This window comes from Temnothorax longispinosus, chromosome 8, assembly GCF_030848805.1.
Source record: "Temnothorax longispinosus isolate EJ_2023e chromosome 8, Tlon_JGU_v1, whole genome shotgun sequence".
NCBI classification, from domain to species: domain Eukaryota; kingdom Metazoa; phylum Arthropoda; class Insecta; order Hymenoptera; family Formicidae; genus Temnothorax; species Temnothorax longispinosus.
The window spans coordinates 20958903-20976777 of record NC_092365.1 but is presented as its reverse complement, the minus strand read 5'-3'; the positions used below and the strand labels follow the sequence as shown (position 1 = coordinate 20976777).

Here is a 17875-nt window from a genome sequence, read left to right as displayed (position 1 = left end):
TACACAGTTCTTTACACGGTTGTAAGAACTTACAACGCGAAGGTCGCATCTGATATGTACGAACGTCTACGCGTATACACATTCAAGTGCATTTTGTGCCCTTTTTTCGGAGAAAAGATTTCTTCGATCTTCCTCTTTTCAGACATTGGTCCTTCGAATCACCCGAGAACATCCATTCAGAAGAGTAAATAATTGATCGCAGTCGTAGACGTTGCAGCAAATGCTGTTCTAAACGAGTTTGTCAAATATCTCTCTTCAATTTTTATTTCTACCTTGCTCAATTTGCTTGGTAAATCGAAATTTTAAAGAGGAAGATTATTTATATTAAAATTATATCAAGATATAGAATTTTTTGTTGTGAAACATTGTGGCTGTTAATAAATGAAGAACGTTTTATAATGCTAGGCTCTTCTGTAGCTAGTCCGGCCTCTAAACTAGTCCAGCGCTTCTAAGACGACGGGGACGCCGAATTATGCGTGTTCAGGAAGGAAGGTGAAATGCGTTGACCGTAACGCCTACGCGTATAAAGGATCCGTAGAAGTGTTTATCGCAACTAATGGTTCCGGCGCGCGATGAATCCCACGGGATTACATGCCCGCATTAAAGTTACCATTTAACTTGCTGCTGCCGCCGAAAACACGTTTCTCACCTCCATTAATCTGCCCCTTTTCATTCTTCATCGGCAGCCCTCTCTGACCCCTCTTTCTCAATGACTCCGCGGTGCCCCGTATGACACGTCCCCTCTATCGTTATTATCGTACGCGGTTATTATCGTTGCCATCGCCGCTATCATTGTCCCCCTTCCTGCGTCACGCTTATATTTTAATCCACGCATCGTAAACGGATCTGGAAAAATAGGAAAGATAGGCCTATCGTTACAAACGACAAACTCTAGTGCAGCTTAAAAGCTTGTCACTTTCTTTTTTGGAACACGATTCTTTATAAAAAATTATATGTTATCAACATTGTTAAGAAATACGATGTTACATAATGTCCCGTGATCGAAAGTGTCATATTTTTATGTATTTTTCCGTGAATTTTCAATTTAATTTAATTTAATTTAAAGTCACAAAATTTTTAATTATCGAACCTATTTTCTCCTTCGTTGCGGAGTAATTAAAAATTTCTTCGATAAAGGTGGCTGAGAATATATTTACATAACGGAAGCATGGCATGGAAACTACTCCATCTGCTTTCGTGAGCCTTCCCAATATTATCGTGAGAGACATTATTATTGAAATTTGCAGTTCAAATGCTGCGGTGCCTTGAGATTCGAGGACTGGCTCGTGAGCGAGTGGCACAAGGACGAGGAGGTCCTCAAGAACGGCAGCGTCGTACCTGACAGCTGCTGCAAGACGCCGACGTTACTTTGCGGGAAAAGGGATCATCCCTCCAATATTCAGTACACGGTACGTCTGCCGCGACTTCTTCTGCCTTCCTTGGCTGATTATCAGACGTGACATTAGCTTCAATTGAATACCGTTCAATTTATCTACTTAGAAAAAAAAGTCGTAACTCTTTTCCTTAAATATGGCATTATTATAAGATATTAAATACCAAATATCATATTAATAATTTACAAGTTTATACCTTCAACTTAATTTAGATAAATAAGCTTCTGTTCTAATATAAAGTAACATAATTTTTATATCGATATTATGTCATTTCAGGGCTGCATTTACAAGTTCCTGGAGACGACGAAGGACCACCTGATAATCTTAGGTGCCGTCGGACTGGGCCTGTCGGTCCTCGAACTCTTCGGCATCGTTCTCGGGTCCTGCCTTTATATAAAGCTCAGGCACGACTTTGACGACTGAGAATTACTTCAATGCCCCGAGGGCAACAACAACGGCCAGTCGTGGTGCAGATACATGCAGAACAACCCGGAGACCATTTGATCGTCGGAGTAGGGGCGGAGGAAGAACGCGCGATTACAGCTGCGGGATCGTACGGATGAAAGGGTACCATCCTCGGCTGCGGACTCTCGTTTACCACTCTCTCCCCCCAACGCATTCAGAAAGGTATCAACAAGTGAAAATGGAGGTAACGATAAAGAAACGACGCCGCCTTCGTCGATCGTTGCCTCGCTTCCCGCGAACTTTGCGCAAATTACGTGATCACGGAGGACAATCAAAGAGGGAAGCGAAAGTTCCAAAAAAAGGTAAAATCACAAATTGTAAAAATTAATCCGACGACGTCTCGGATCGCGGTCTGAAGGCAAAAAGGTGCTTCTGATCGTTGAATACTTGTGCAACGGAGCTGGGTTTAAAACTCGTGCTCATTGTCGACGATATTAAATAGATTTTTTCAAAGACGGTGTTATTACGGGATATAAGAAGACGGAAAAAAACTGAAACGTATCACGAAGATTGCTTCTAAAATCGATCGGCTTTGTTCGTGCCTTCGTAATGATTTATTTCTCCATGATACTGTCTTTGTTGTGTCGTTTCGGAATTTTTACGAGCTCGCGGCAATGCCACGACAGATTTTAAATCCAGCTTTAGTGCTTTTTTGAAACAACACTCCCACACAAGAAATTACAAAGATGCAAACGGTTTTGATAAACAAGCGTGCGTGGGCGCATTTTTTGGCGGTACGCAGGACCAGTGTAATTATCTCGAGTATATATATCTAAGGTCTTTCGCGATCAATGCAGCCGATTGACTGCGCGACTCACGACTAGCCGAAACTGTAGTCCTCGCTGTCAGTGGTGTTTGAATATTTCCTGTGGTATTTTTCTCCCGAACGAAAAACAAGCCTAGATCCTTTTATATATAGCACATCGTCAGCCCACGTTGACGTTAATTACACAAGCTCTAATCTTCTCCGCCGAATGTATAATATTTTACGAACTCGGCGAAAATTTGCACGCGCGAACGAAAGCGCCGACCCCACTCGATACTGCCATTGCAAATTTGCACAATTTTCAATCGCGATCTAAGTACCGATTACATCGTTATAAGAGCCATGACAAAAAAGAAACTCTTTCGCGTTTCTAGGGAAAAGCTACGTGACTGTCTGACTTTTCCCGCGTAACAATAAGATCTGATCGAGTCGAGTAATGTCAATTTTCCTGCGATCGGATTGCGCGCATTATCGAGTTTAGTTTACATCACTTTTTTCTCGGTTCGCGCAACTGCGTCGATGGATAAATAAATCGGAAAACCCACCTGCGGGATGGTGGAAGGAAAACACGGTGTGCTCTTGCGCATCTTTCTGATCAACCAATAAGTGCGTTGGGCCACTAACTGAATTACTTTGTGTATTTACTATAGACAAGATATGGCTCTCTTTGCTTGTATAATTCTACATTGGATTTCCTGTTCGTCCGTTTCTGAATTGTTAAATATCACTCCCAAGTACTTATACTCATTGCATGGGGTGATTTTTTGTTGATTTTCCAGTTCTAGTTGGGATGCTTCTGAACCTATACATAGATATTTTGTTTTTTGAAAAATATTATTCATTTGAAAAAATATTATTTATTTGAAAAATTTGAATGAGCACCTTGTTTTCCTTCCACCATGACCTGACGTAAACACGATAACCGGATCGATCTGTATCCGGCAGCGAAGACAAGGCGAAAATCGACTTGATAGAACTGCAAACAGTGCCTTGATGATATTGTTAAGCTCAGAGATATTTTAGAGTATACACGTTAAAAAAAGAGAAAAGACGTCGTAAGGCGGTGTAAATTATTAAAGAGGAACCAGCGGATAGAACGGAAAGGAGAGACTCTAGCATGTAATAAATTTCACACACGAGCAGCATGTATATATCCGTTGCTTCGCAAATGAGTACAAGCCTTTGCATGCCCCACATAGCAAAATATATCACCAAGATATCTGGAACTTGTCGAGATATCATGAGAATATCTCAGAGACATCTGCAAGATTATAAAAAGCCATGATAATTTTATCTCAGATATGATATCTGATTCTGCATATATATCGGATATCTATGCCTCATTTAAAAGCAGATATATGTTATACAGGGTGCGGAAAAACTTTGGTACGTAACCAAGCGGTCCAAATCTTCTCAGATTGTTTTATTGACTACGAATAAACTTGAGTTGATCTACATAAAATATAACAGTTAACTGTGAATCGACCATATATTCGTATGCAAATGTTGCAGAGATATCTTTTTCAAAGATATAATTTGATATCGAGTAATGATGCCCTACAGATATTCTGTAAATATCTGAAAATAAGATATCTCAGATTTAACTTAAAATTGTAGGCATAAAGATATCTGGCTATATTTCAGATATATTTTGCTGTGTGGGACATTATTTATGATAAACGCTTTCATCCGCGTCGAAAAACGAGAGCGCGCGCCGTTCGAATCGGCAATTGTAAGTTGCAGAAATTTTTCCGCCGATTTCTACGAATCGATTGTCCTCTCCCCGCACATCTCCCTATTGTGTCCCGTGCAAATTTTGATACGCAAGTTATATTCCGTGATTCCAACACAGCCGATCGTTGACAATTACAGCCTTGCAATTGCGGATTCTACCGATGTTCTTGCGCTCAAGAAAGTCTAAACATATTTTACTACTGTACCTTTCCCAGACAGCACAAAGATGTCTAAAAGATGACAAATTTTCGGCTTAGATGTCTTTTCGTTAGAGCTTAAAGTCGACTAAAAAATGACTAAAAGATTACTTATGTCCCACTAAATGTCGTCTTATAGCTGAAACTTATAAGATGACTAAAAGACATCTGATATTAGACATCTTTTAGCCATCCTTTAAAATTGTATTGTAGACATGTTTTCGTTCTTTATATTATATAAAAATTTAGTTTATAAATGAAAAGTTTATGTTAATAAACCTTAAAGTTATGGCCAGTCTACAATGAGTCGTTAGTCTTTAGTCAGATATCAGCACATGGAAAAACTTAAGCAGTAAGACATAAGCAGTAAGGAAATCAACGGCACTGATTCGCTACCGTTTACGTTATGTCTTAAGTTCTGGACTGTAATTGGCAATTGGCTGATTTGCTTACTGCTTTAAGTCTTACTGCTTAAGTTTTTCTATGTGCCCAGGCCCTTAAACAGTCGACTTTTCGTGTAGTCGGAAAGACGTCTTTTAGACATCTTTTCGTCTAGCCAAAAAGATAACTATAAAAAAACGTCTTTTCGTCATCTTTTAGTTTTATGTGCTGTCTGGGTTGCGTCATGTTATTTTAATCTTAATATTATTGTCCTCTCTTTGCTATTATGTATACATATATATTATCGATTAGCATCTAGGCGAACATTATACATATTGTACATATCAAACGCTATTCTGTTACAAATAAATGTTTAAATCGTACCCTCCCTGCCTCCCCTTTGGAGAATTGGCCTTTGAAAATACCGATGTATTCTTCTCTGTACCCGGAACGGGATCGAGTCGACGAGTGTCGGTAAGTATTCGGCAAAGTGAATCATTATTCTCTAAAGTATTCCTGTTCTCAGCACTTTGTGACATGTCTGCGCGATCGCGCGGAAGAACTTCATGCGCGTTTGTCTCATTCGCCAGTGAAAGTCGTTTCTTGAATGTCATCTCGGTGATTCCGCGTTGTTCGCATATTGCACCATCGATTCAAGGTGCGTCAACAGCATGTTGTTTCGAGTCCCAAAAGTGACGAACAACCAAGCGAAAACCGCGAGAAGGTCTTTCGATATCGTTATCTTCTGCCAGCCATTTAGCTCCTCCAGAAACGTTTCCTCCGCTGTATTCTGGAAAAAATCATCGTATATACAAGCGTGAGTAAAGAATCTGCAATGTTATACGTGTCTCTTCGCTGGCTGTTAAGGAGGTTCGCCTATTAGTCGAAAGTCAACTTAAAATCTTAATTTGTTAATATGATTTACATAAACACTTTACACATTATTATTCAATCGCATTTTTGACTTCAGAATAGTAGGCGAACCTCCTTAAGTCGTCACGATATTCTTACGTTTGACCACGTTTCGTTGATACCATGATAATGCAACAAAGCTAACTGATCGTCCACCTTTGACGATGCTTGATGGAGTCCGAAAGTTACCAGATAAAGTAGAACGGCGATCGCGGTTTTCGCATGATCCATATAAATCTCGCGCAAGTGATCCATATCAAGCCGCGCCAGATCGAATCTAAAACAGTTAATGTCTTCCCTGAAGTTAACGATATTTAAATGCGAATGTAAATTATGTCAAGTCTTCCTTCTTAAATGTTGAACGTACTTATCGAAGATGGAGATGACGCAAAGAGCGACTAGGAAGGAGAATATATTCGCATACATTTCGGAGAAGACCGAATAATTCGACATGAATTCCATTGAAGTATTAAAAAAGACATGAATCTGCAACCACAAATCAGATGATATTCATCTTTTAAAATTGGTACCACAAAATGGTACTACCAATCTGCGGTAATTGAGAAAAAAAACGTTTACCATTATGAAATGCAAAAATGCCATCCCGCCCAAGAGACCTTGATAAACGAGACCTGTGCACTTCCAAAATTTCTGTGCCGTGATTGCCACCTTTATCAACGTGTACGTTCGTGTCTCTGCGGAATCGCAGCCTTCTCTACCGTTTCTCGCGCGTGTCGTATCATTTTCCAAAGCACGTCTCGATCCGCCAATTTTCACAGCGCTAAAGCCGCTCCTGCCTTGAATATAAATTGTATCCGTAGTCAATTCCGGAAGCGGCACAGCTTCCTCATATTTTGTGCGCGCATTTTCTTGAGCCTTCTTCAAGATCTCGGTGATGGGCACCTCGTCGTCCGCTTGCGTGGAAAATTATTAATTTACGTTATAGATTTTCATTTTTGCTCCGCGAATGTTTAAAATTTCCCTAATGCGAATGTGACTTTTTAAAAATGCGTTAGAACATTTATTTCCCCTTTCGACTGAACGTTCCCAACTGTTTTAAAATTTTAATTCTCGATTAATCAATTGGAAGATTTTAAGTAGATTGCAATAGGAAAGAATCTTCGCGAACGGATTTTTATCAATTTTTTTTTTTTTTAGTTTGAAGCTATATTCTTAATGAGACGTAAAGGATATTATTCTTTCTTTACCTCGGGAAACATTCCTTCTTCTTTTTCGTGATTTATCAGCGAGGCTATCTTCTCTGTCACTGTAGCGTTTCGCGGAAGATCCGGTATCTGCTCGATCGTGATCGTGATCTGCCGTGCGTGGCCGGGTCCCGAAGTTTCGTCTTTCGGTCCGTTTACTGCGCTTCCTCCTTCCCCCGAGAGACCTGGACGCGAATCTTTCTTCGCTCGTGTGAACGTCGGAATTACGCGCTTTTTCACGAGCCGAGTGTAACGAGTCGGCTTTGCGTGACTTATTATTGCTCTTGGTATCCGGTGACTCGGTCTCCGTGTCTTCAATGTTATCTTGTCTCCGAAGGAAACTCTAATTGTAAGATGTTGAATGGTGAACTCAATAATAATACATTTTTCTATTTATCTAAATAAATAAATAAATAAATTCCCTGGTGCCTCTTGACCTGGGTTGATAAACTATAAACTATAAATAATTGACAAATAAAATGCCAACCATCACACATGGGATTTGCCAAATTAATTATTAATTAAAGTAATATAATGACGTTGCGTTGCTGTATTTCGACAGATGAATAAAATACGTATCGCCAGTGAATTAATCATTCATTTATTTTTAATTGAATATTAATTATATATAGTATAAATGTGTATGACTGTGCAAAATGGTTGCAATTTGTAATTTATGATTACCATGTCTAATTAAGTGAGATTACCGTGTCAATTAAATTAATTAATCATGCTAATTACACTAATGATGCTTTAAACTATACTTTCAGTTTTCTTTATAATTTTCGTTCTATAAACAATACTGACTGGTTTGATTTCTCGGCTATAGGGTCGGCTCGAATCTTCCGAGCTACTCCATCGTTTCTGCAACGCGGACGGCGTGTTACTATGTTTCACGTAGCTGTCGTTCTCCACAGCGCGAACGGAAGCTCCATCCTCGCTGTCATTCTGCTGGAGCTGTTCACCGATCGTTGTAGATCTTCGTTCACGAGAACTTCGACTTCCGCGTGTCATTTTACGACGCTCGAATAAAGCATCAATCGTTCAGCTGTCCTCCCGTCGACTCGCAACAGTCGCAACCATCTCGCGATTAATTTCAAACGCATACGCAATAAGTCCTTATTTTCTTTTAAAGCATTTGCAAAATGCGAAATTATTATCCGTTGTAAAAATTTCCGTAAATTGAGCGTGTTTAACAGTACAACTTCGCAGCTGATCATCACAGGGGCGACTGTCGTCCAATTCGCCCAAGTCTAAGACCATTACGAGACGCCCATAGTAACGCTTTGTTGTGATTATAAAACTGTGTGGCGACCAGTTTAATCTATATTTATGCTCGTTTTGACTCATCCAAAGCAACAAATCAAGTGAGATATTCAGAAATAGGAATTTATATTTTAAAATGTGGACGATTTAATAGCCATTTCTTGATTAGAAAACAATTATTAAGTTATTTAATTGAGAAATTATTATTCTTAGTATTGTATAAGAATGATTATTCTCATGATTCTTTGGCGTTCAAGATATCAAAATAAAGCAATTAATGCACTGCTTGAAATGTATCTGTTTTCAAATCGATGTCATATTGTCGAAAATTTTATATAAACATTGTGTTTATAGATAAAAGATGTATACATATGTATTCTTTTTTTAACATGTGTGTCTTGCTTTACCTACATAAAAATTAAAAAAATTCTTTTGTCGAGTAAATAAGAACTACCCTAATACATATATAATAGACTAATTTTTTGTCGTAACAAGTTATATAAATATTAAATTGTTGATATGTTAATTTATAAAATAATTCCTTGTCTCGTGTTTTTTTTTTCTTATTAACGTATTTCTGCTAATTTCGTCAAATTGTGTTGTCGTTGTAAGACTGAAATAATAAAAGATATCAGAGTGCAAATATTTAATTAACCAAGTTTTAATAAAAAATAACTATTTTTACAAATATGTTACAACCAGATTGACTGTGCCATGCCAATACTATTCTAGTTAATAAATATTGCAGTCAGTAATGTAAACAGCTACATATTTAAAATATATACATATTAAAAAATGTTATATAAAAAATAACGTTTAGACATTGTTTGTTATCTCGCGGTAAGCGTTCTTTCACGTCTTGACGATTTTCTCAAACAATTTCGCAATTCCATTATCGAGAATATATAAACGGAATATATCAGCAAGAAGAATATATAGATTGAAATATTTTTATTTTCAGAGATATAGAACATTTTTAACAACATATATTTAAGAAATTTCTATTGAGTTATTATACTGAATAGTATGTAATTCTCACAAAATCTGTACAATATACATAAAACATTTACAAAAATTGATTTTCATTTAGTATTAAATAAAACTTGTATTTTATGACAAAAGCATCTAAGAGTAATTATACTAAAATAATCCCTTTTATATTGTAAAAATAATAATTTACATCCAGTTTTATTTAGTTTTAACTTAAGCTATATCAATAAGTCTTCACAGGATTTCTAAATCACAATGCCGTATTTCTGGATGATTTTTCTGAAAATGAGAATAGATGAACAAACTATATTATTAATAATTTTAAATTACTATAAATTTATATATCTATATATTGTGCTACATATTATTACATAAAACGTATATTTGTATACCTTTAGTTTTAATTCTATTCTATCAATTTCCCCACCAAGCATATCTACGATATTTTCGCCGTGTTTCAATAAAAATGCCTCCAATTCATCAATATTTTGCATGCTTTTCACTTCCTATAAAAATATAATATAAATGACGTTTGTTGATATATTAACATACAACTTGCAATAAAAAATATAAAATCTATACCTCCAGCATTGCAATAAGGTCATGTTTATCTAAGTAAGATCTCGTGAGTTCTCGCCCATCAAAATCCAGTTCGGCTTTATATCTCACTAAATTATTACCCATATCAATGCCTTTCACGTCATGAATTGCACGAACCTGAAACGTACAAAAAATTTTAACATAAAAACCAATATTTAAAAAATCGATTAAATATTGCATAGTCGATTTCAGCGTTACCATTATATCCGCTTCTAATTCAGCATTAATTTTATCGAGATTCTCTTGCGATATACTCCTTCCTACAAGCGCAGCAACGTTCGAGTAGATTATAAAGGATGCCACTCCACCGAGCAGACCGCCAACCAGAAGCGAACCAATAGCGTCAAACATCGGATTTTCTAAATATGAGGTCAAACCCATACATCCAGCTGCGACAATGACTCCAAGTACCTGAGAATGATACAAAAATCTCTCTGAATGCAAGATATTTGGAAAAAAAAAAATAAGAATACCGACTTACAGCTGCAAAGTCTTCCATGAGTACGACGTTCACAGACGGATCCTGTCCTTCCAGGACAAACTGTTTAAGACTTTCTTTCTTTTCCTCCGCGCCTTTCTTTATGGAGTGTAATGCCATCATTAAAGTAGCTCCTTCAGATAGCAGAGATCCACCCAAGACGAAGTACGCCCAAAAGAGAGAATCTAATGGCGCGGGAAAAAGAAGACCATGAATTCCGTGATAGATGGAAAGACCCGTACCAACACAAAAGATCCCCACGCCCGATATCAATGAGGAAACGTACTTCATATTCGTATAACCATACGGGTGATCAGGATTGGGATTCTGCAAAATAATTGGCATAAAACAAATTAAGCTCGGAAGATCCCGAAATTCTTCGCGTGAATGATTTATTTACCTGCACCGATTTATGAATACCGTACGCTAGAATCAGCTGATTGCAGGTATCCGCTGCAGAATGTACACACTCGGAAAACATACTATGTGAGCCAGTATATAACCAAGCAATTAACTTGCACAAGAAATTACTGGCATTTCTGGAAAAGAAGAAATTAATCGAAGAAATTTACATAATTACATGCATACGTATAAATTCAGTACGTACATGGCAATCGCAGTCAATACCACTTTGCCAGATCTTCCAAAAAGACCTTCTTTCTGAATTATCTCTGTTTTGCTGCCAATTTCCCGTCTGTAATCTCTCAATCTTCGCTTGACCGTAAAAACATCTACGATGAAAAGCTTGTGTTTCAATCTTTGTACCAATTATTATTCTAAGAGAATATTCCTATCAGATTATCAGGATGTATATAAATGATCCTGTAAGATGTGGACAAACAATCTCTAAGCGCAGATATTCTCTGTCTTGAGCAGATATTCTTTTTTATAGGGACCACTTTGAATTAAAGAAACAGAAGAAAATAAGAGGATATACATATTTACTTTGCTGATAGATCTTCCGCTCAACTTCCTTCTTCAGAAGTTCCTTCAACAAAGCCTCTCTGGATCCCCAGACTTCTAAAGCTCTATAAAAAGGCAGAACTATAAAATATTTTCAAAATCTTCTCAATATAAGAGAGTATATAGAAATTTATTTAAAAAATCAGTTCTATTACTTAGCCTCGACATCTTTCCTCCAATATACTGTAATAGGCGGTTCAAGTTCATACGGAGAACGTCTCTTTGTTTTTGGCAAAGTCTCCAGATCGGAAGGCTTTAATAAAAAATCTGCCATAGCCCTCACGGGTGTAATAAAGTTACGTTCCAAAGAAGATGTCGACTTGTCGACTCTGACTTTCTTTTTCGCTAAAAATCAGAAGATTAGTATTTAGAATTTAAATCAGTATTTATTGTGGTACCTTTTTTCGACACGTCATCTTTTGATGGTTCTTTGGATCCCGTAGGCTGCTTCTCAACAAGCTTCACTGTCTGTCCCCTTTCCTTCTCCTTTTCATCAGAAATAACTGGCTCTATGTCTAATACTCTCTCTTTTAATTTGCCTAGTTTCTCTTCATTTAATTCTATTATTCTCTGCTGTACCTCCTCAGCTAGTTTTACTTCAGACTTATCTTTATTAGATTTTGCATCGTTGGATGAAAATCTTGTCGCGCAAGTCCATCTGCAATCCCCATGCCTGCCTATCTTTTTGTTAGCAACGATGTTTTGAGAATTCAAAAACGTATTTACTTTGTATCGTGTACCATACTTGGGCACTATTAAAATACTGGCGTGCCTTTTAATCGATCCAATTTGGAATATGCACAATTGATCGACATGATAACGGCATGTTATGTTACGAATATAGTTGACAAGATTATGGGGCCGATGTAACATCCTTATTTTCACCCCTTTCCTTAGACACACATCACTTAACCTATAAAACAGTAAATCGATTTAAAAGATATCACCCTTAAAAATAAATTCTTAATAATTATAGAATGAAAAAAACAGTGTAATGATACTATCTTCAGGAATTATTTGGATCATAATATAATAAGAATGTATACGAGATAATATACGTGCTAGGAAAATGTTCACTACAAAAACATTCACCTTTCCTGCCTGTCAAAATCGCTCACTACAGTCACTACAGTCACTACAATGAGCACATTGTCACTATTGTTAGACAACTACCAACAACTATAAGATATTATGCTATTATAGTTCAACAATAGACTAGTTACAATTAATCTGCCCTAAATCTAAATATATAACGATATTAAATGACAGAACGACGATCGACGAACTGTCAATTTAAGATTGGCTGCATTCAGCGGAAAAAGCAGCTCAGTAAACGCTCAGTGATTCTTTAATACGATTGGTGCTTGCCTTTGGTTCTTCTTCGGATCTAAGCGTAAAAACCAATCGTAAGAAAGAGAAAGTATACGTAACGTTTACTATAGAAAATGCGCGGCATATGCGCGTTACGCAACGTGGCCTATGTATGTATGTTATGTATGTTTGTTTCCTGCGATGTATACATCACTTGTCAAACTGGAGATAAAGGATAACTGAATCATGGACGGTGGTCAATCAAAAGACACGGACGCGCAATTTATATCCTTCCACGATTTCCCATCGATAAGTCATGCCGGCAACTCGGAGGGACAGCTGGGTACCGGGGCTTCCACTCACCAGCCCTTCAATAACCTCCCAAATGACTCGATGGGTGTTGGCATTATAGAAGATTTACAAGGAATGCCCAATAAAACCGAAGGTTTTTAATTATAGCTTATTAAAGAGCTTCTCTGTTCCGTTTTCTGTCGATAGGCAAGTATTATGGCGATTTTAAATGATGGTGTTTCCTAGGTACTGCCCAACCCAACTTTTGGACAATCGAGTATTACCAAAAGTTCTTTAACGTTAATACAAACGATGTCTTGGAAAGGCTCAAACGATCCATGATACCGCACGGTAGCGATAATTATCTTATAACGCACATAAGGCCAAATCCAGACCTGTACGGACCCTTCTGGATATGCGTGACTCTGGTGTTCTCCATCGCGATCAGCGAGAATGTGGCCAACTATTTGCAGACCGCTGGTTCTACCAAGTATCACTGGAGATACGACTTCCATGTTGTGTCATACGCGGCTACTTTTATATTTTTATATGCTTGGCTTCTACCGCTAGCCCTGTGGGGTATGTTAAAGTGGACCAACAGTTCGAGGAACACCGAGGAGGAATTGATCGAGGTATCAAGCATTAGCTATCAAGTCCTTTGCTTTAGCAAGAATATTCATTGTCACTATATCATCTAATCTTTGTTTTTCAGTCTTACGCCGTCCCAGGACTCTTAGAACTTTTGTGTCTGTATGGATATTCCTTAAGCATTTACGTTCCAGTAGCTTTCCTGTGGGTAATTCAAATTGGCTGGTTGCAATGGAGTCTAGTCATACTAGTGACATTTTTATCTGGAGGAGTTTTACTACGATCATTGTTACCGGTAATCGCAGGTAAGAGACATGCTGTCTTTAAAATACATAGAGAACAATCTGACTCGTCAGATAAGTTAGTCTAGCAAGTGGGAAACGTATCAAGTAAAATAAATAGAAATATAATTGATTTTACAGGGAGACATAGAATTATATATGTTGCTGTAATTCTGGGTATGCATCTGCTGTTGGCAGCTGGATTCATGCTATATTTCTTTCACGTGCCATCTAAGAGCACAACCGTATCAACCGTGACTGAATTAATAGCATCCTCTACGCAGGCCAATTTGTTGCATAAAGTAGCGCAAAATAGTTCTGTCATAGAGCCGACGGTGTCTTGAAACATCCAGATGCGGATCTGATAAATAGAATTATCTTCAATACTATCGAGAAAAATTCTTCTATTCACGTGTGTATATCGGATTTTATTTCAAGTATTGTCTCTCTGATTTATATATCAATCAAAATATGTACTGCATATGGCGCTAATCGTGTAGAAATAATATTTATACTATAAACTGTAAACTATGATGAGGTAAAAATAAAGAATAACCCGATCTTTAAAAAACAACAAATTTTCTCTTAATCTATATGAGTATAGCTCGAGTCCAGGACAGTGACAAGACCGGCGAAGAAGTGTCTGGTTGATTTATTTCACAGCCCTACTGCAATATAAGGGCGCGTTACATCAACGCAACACACATATCATTTACAATCATACGAAATAATCTCCACGACGTTGTACATAATGCGTGATCGCGCGGTATTAGTACTTATTATGATACAATAGAATATTAGATTATTAATCGCACATAATTCATTAGTATCTTGCTCGTTTACCAATGTGACAAAAGGCAACATTCATTTTGTAGTTGTTATCGTTAATGTTATTATCGTCGGTGTATTTGATACATATATACTATACCATGACAATAGTAATTCACTCGCCGTTGCGGTGGAAATCGCGTGATCGCAAAACAATTTGTAGCGTCTGTATGCCGATGAATATATACGTGCTGCTTGAAGCAGCGACTCTGAGTCTGGGAGCTACTGGAAAAGAAATTGTACAAGCCTCGACAGAAATTGGCGACCGAGAAAATTCTTCCCTCGCCGATAACGCGGCCACGAATTGACACTTCGCGAGGAGAGAACTCGACTCAGGCTCGGCTCAGAAACTAATTCTTTGAAAATTGCGTCCTTCCTTTTTCTTCTTTTTCCCTTTTTTTTCCTTTTCACGAAGTGATAATCACTTGGGGTGCTCGACGGTGCGGAGGCTGTAACGGTGTATACAGCTAGTGCTCACAACGACGTTGGTCCGACGTGTTTACGAGATAGTTATATTGCAGTCACAGATTGCGAATAGGCAGGAACGATAATTAATTATTAAGAAATCTATGACGGTCTTAATACCGAGTTGCCGATTCCAATTCTTTTTCCCCCTGTTCCATTAAAATGCTGTCGACGTTACACACGCTGCTTTCTCTTCCCGCTCCCCCTTTTTTTTATGATACCCCCAATAATACATTTATATAGTAGCGCGTGCTCGAAATGTAAATAACGCCGTCGTTTATTTACAATATAATATTACGCCCCGCCGGGCGTCGTTATAATACACGGTAATTGTTTCGTTCGCCACTGATCTGACGACGGTGATCGCCTGATGTGTTGTCGTGCATGAACCGTCGCGTTAACATATTACATATACACATATTAAGACATACCCTGGTTTTTAATCAATCGTTACAATTATACGTAACAGTGCCTGCAAACGATGTGCTTGTTTTATACAATATATATCGTCCCGCTGTACGCTGTACGCAATCCGCAGGTATACAGCGAATTGATGTCGCGTAAAGGAAGTCCTTTACCAGCAAATTATTTATATATTTAGGGGCATATATGTACCACTAAACTCCTTCTATTACAGTAATTTCAGATTGATTATTCAGTCGCATGCTTAGTTAATAATTACGTACTCTGATTTATATAACAACATATTGAACTCGAGAACGCGAAACTTCGCGATAATAAAAAGTAAACGGCGTACTGCGCTGTGTAGGATCTCAATTGACGCAGTTTTGCGTTAAACTTGTAATAAAAAATGCAATTTGACAAAATACAGCAGAAACTGTAAAAAAATAATCGTGAAACGTTCCATTATTAGATTATTATTCATTCCCAGTTGTTCTAGGATGTATGCTATTTCAGGAAAAAAAAACATCTAATTAAGTTTGAATGGCGTAATTAAATGTAAATTGGTGGAAACTTTCATTTTTACCGCGTGCAAATATCACACGCGTGTGTCCGAGGCTCGGAGAAAGACGTTTAGAGATTTTACAAAATTTTATAAGTACTGGGAACTTTCTCTGCTATTGCTCTTGGCTGCTACACGTTATAACGTTCGATTTGTTTATACTAGTTTTACGCATACACGATTTGCTAAAAGGACTATTATAGTTAAAAAATGCGAAATTGAAAAAATGCAGTAGATGCTGGGCCGGGAAACATTCGAAGTAAAAAATTGCTTTTTTTTGTTCTTTACCAAAATTTTGAGACTCCAGATGTCGGGAAATCCAATCTGACTTAATTACAAGCAAAGTGTTTCCTTAAAGCAACATCGAGTAGTAATAATTGTTAAAAATCGTACTTGAATTCAAATAAATTTTTGATTCGGGAGACGTGGGAGGCGTTACAGGCGACAATCTCCGTCTGTATAATCTAATACAGGATTTAGCCGATATCGGGAGAGAAGTGGATATACACCGTTACATAGATTTCGTATCTTTCAAAGATCTACTGTCTCGTATAGTCGATATCTGTGTTTTCGCCAACACGTTAATGTAGAGTAGAAATCCTTACGATCCTAACGATGGAAAACTATGGGAGCTTACGAGAAATGTATCTTACAAGCTTAACCGTGTAACATCCCTACAGATCGGCTCTCGTTTCGCGGTCGTTTAATCGCGCGAGTTTTCAAATGCCCTACGACTTTATCGAATTCACAATCAATATCAATTCTACAGCTTGAAAGTAGGATAGAAGGAAGGTATTATCGTAGAAAAATCGTGCGGCCTTGAAAAACCAGCACAAATCTAATTCCCAAGCATTCTCTCGGAATCTCGATGTAAAATACGAGTGAGGATACTAAAGCCACAGAATCACATTGGTCAATCTAGAGTACCAGGGATATTGATATTTAACGTCATGCGACAGCACAGAGAAGTATCAGAACGAAGCGAACGCTGAGACACACAAAAGTACTCCCTCTAAAATCGCTAATCACGTTTATCCTGCGCTACGCCTGGATTCGATGCAGTGTCATATAAAAAAGGGACGATTCGAGTTTCACGCCTAAGCAGACTCTCGTCCATATGTATTACAAACGCGAGGCTTCTTTTGATCGACGTCTCTCATTTTGATCACTTTCTTTCGGTAATAAAACGATTTTACTTTGATTGCGGACTTACAGATGTATTACATAGAACAGGTACGTAAGAGTTAAACACTTTTTCTCCCCTTCTATCTCCCCCCCCCCCCCAATCTTGGAAAGCTTCTAATTCCGAAATCGCTATATGTTGCTGTGCTATACCCGATAACATCCGGCAAAAGTGTGAGCGAGGTCGACTTTTTTAGGTGTGGCAAGCTGACTTAGGCGTATTTAGTAACTGCTATATTTTTCAGTTCTTAAGAATCGCGAATATCAAGATAATTGACGTTTTATGTTGGAGCAGAAAATCAAAGATTTCGCCGTTTCATGCCAAGCTCGAACTCGGAACTTACTCTGCTCGGTTCTCCTCGGTTTAAAAATGAAAGAATATTGACATTGAGAAAATCGCCCGTGAGAAAGCGGCGCTTTTTTTTCCGTTTGCCGAGGAAAGCGCTTTCATACCGCAAACGCGTAGAAAAACCTCGTGTCTAAAATAGGGGATGCTGAAGAAGAAATAATTTAGTAAAATACAAAAAAACGTTTCGCTTGTTCGACTCGAACTTTACCAGCGGCGAAACAGAAATAGCCGTGTACGCGATTAAACGCAAGAAAGAAAAAAAAGG

General features: G+C 37.8%; 4 protein-coding genes across 6 annotated transcripts in view; 2 read left to right on the top strand and 2 right to left on the bottom strand.

Annotated features, from left to right (window-relative positions):
* LOC139817775 (CD151 antigen) overlaps positions 1-5320 on the top strand; it is a 108179-nt gene extending 102859 nt beyond the window's left edge. For all 3 annotated transcript variants that reach the window (XM_071786076.1, XM_071786075.1, XM_071786077.1), the window contains 2 exons: positions 1248-1409; positions 1671-5320. In XM_071786076.1, the coding sequence (XP_071642177.1) occupies positions 1248-1409; positions 1671-1817 (309 nt within the window). In that variant the 3' untranslated portion in view covers positions 1818-5320. The remainder of the gene's footprint in view (positions 1-1247; positions 1410-1670) is intronic.
* Positions 5215-8323, bottom strand: LOC139817773 (uncharacterized). The gene is made up of 6 exons (XM_071786073.1): positions 7862-8323; positions 7058-7397; positions 6429-6763; positions 6217-6335; positions 5949-6126; positions 5215-5727 (listed from the first exon to the last, which is right to left on the bottom strand). The coding sequence occupies exons 1-6, from the start codon at positions 8066-8068 to the stop codon at positions 5548-5550; spliced, it is 1359 nt and encodes a 452-aa protein (XP_071642174.1). The 5' UTR covers positions 8069-8323; the 3' UTR covers positions 5215-5547.
* Positions 8324-9256: 933 nt separating this feature from the next.
* Znt49b (Zinc transporter 49B) lies at positions 9257-12667 on the bottom strand. Its single transcript, XM_071786072.1, has 11 exons — positions 12444-12667; positions 11750-12264; positions 11507-11696; positions 11334-11416; positions 10996-11119; positions 10789-10927; positions 10392-10715; positions 10109-10321; positions 9893-10027; positions 9703-9816; positions 9257-9589 (listed from the first exon to the last, which is right to left on the bottom strand). Exons 2-11 carry the CDS (start codon positions 12222-12224, stop codon positions 9545-9547), a joined length of 1842 nt encoding a protein of 613 aa, XP_071642173.1. The 5' UTR covers positions 12225-12264; positions 12444-12667; the 3' UTR covers positions 9257-9544.
* A 151-nt stretch (positions 12668-12818) lies between these two features.
* Positions 12819-14400, top strand: LOC139817774 (protein YIPF1). Its single transcript, XM_071786074.1, has 4 exons — positions 12819-13107; positions 13200-13585; positions 13666-13846; positions 13964-14400. The coding sequence occupies exons 1-4, from the start codon at positions 12909-12911 to the stop codon at positions 14164-14166; spliced, it is 969 nt and encodes a 322-aa protein (XP_071642175.1). The 5' UTR covers positions 12819-12908; the 3' UTR covers positions 14167-14400.
* Positions 14401-17875: the final 3475 nt, after the last annotated feature.

Bases quoted from the DNA above. Each gene is read 5' to 3' on its own strand.
- LOC139817773 (XM_071786073.1), bottom strand. From the start codon at position 8,068: ATGACACGCGGAAGTCGAAGTTCTCGTGAACGAAGATCTACAACGATC. The intron at 6,336-6,428 runs GTAAACGTTTTT...TTGTGGTTGCAG, and splicing joins CATTTTTGCATTTCATAATG to ATTCATGTCTTTTTTAATAC. The intron at 5,728-5,948 runs GTAAGAATATCG...GATTTTTTCCAG, and splicing joins TCAACGAAACGTGGTCAAAC to AATACAGCGGAGGAAACGTT.
- Znt49b (XM_071786072.1), bottom strand. From the start codon at position 12,224: ATGTTACATCGGCCCCATAATCTTGTCAACTATATTCGTAACATAACA. The intron at 10,928-10,995 runs GTACGTACTGAA...CTTCTTTTCCAG, and splicing joins GTATTGACTGCGATTGCCAT to AAATGCCAGTAATTTCTTGT. The intron at 10,716-10,788 runs GTAAATAAATCA...ATTATTTTGCAG, and splicing joins GTATTCATAAATCGGTGCAG to AATCCCAATCCTGATCACCC.
- LOC139817774 (XM_071786074.1), top strand. From the start codon at position 12,909: ATGGACGGTGGTCAATCAAAAGACACGGACGCGCAATTTATATCCTTC. The intron at 13,108-13,199 runs GTTTTTAATTAT...GGTGTTTCCTAG, and splicing joins AATGCCCAATAAAACCGAAG to GTACTGCCCAACCCAACTTT. The intron at 13,847-13,963 runs GTAAGAGACATG...TTGATTTTACAG, and splicing joins ATTGTTACCGGTAATCGCAG to GGAGACATAGAATTATATAT.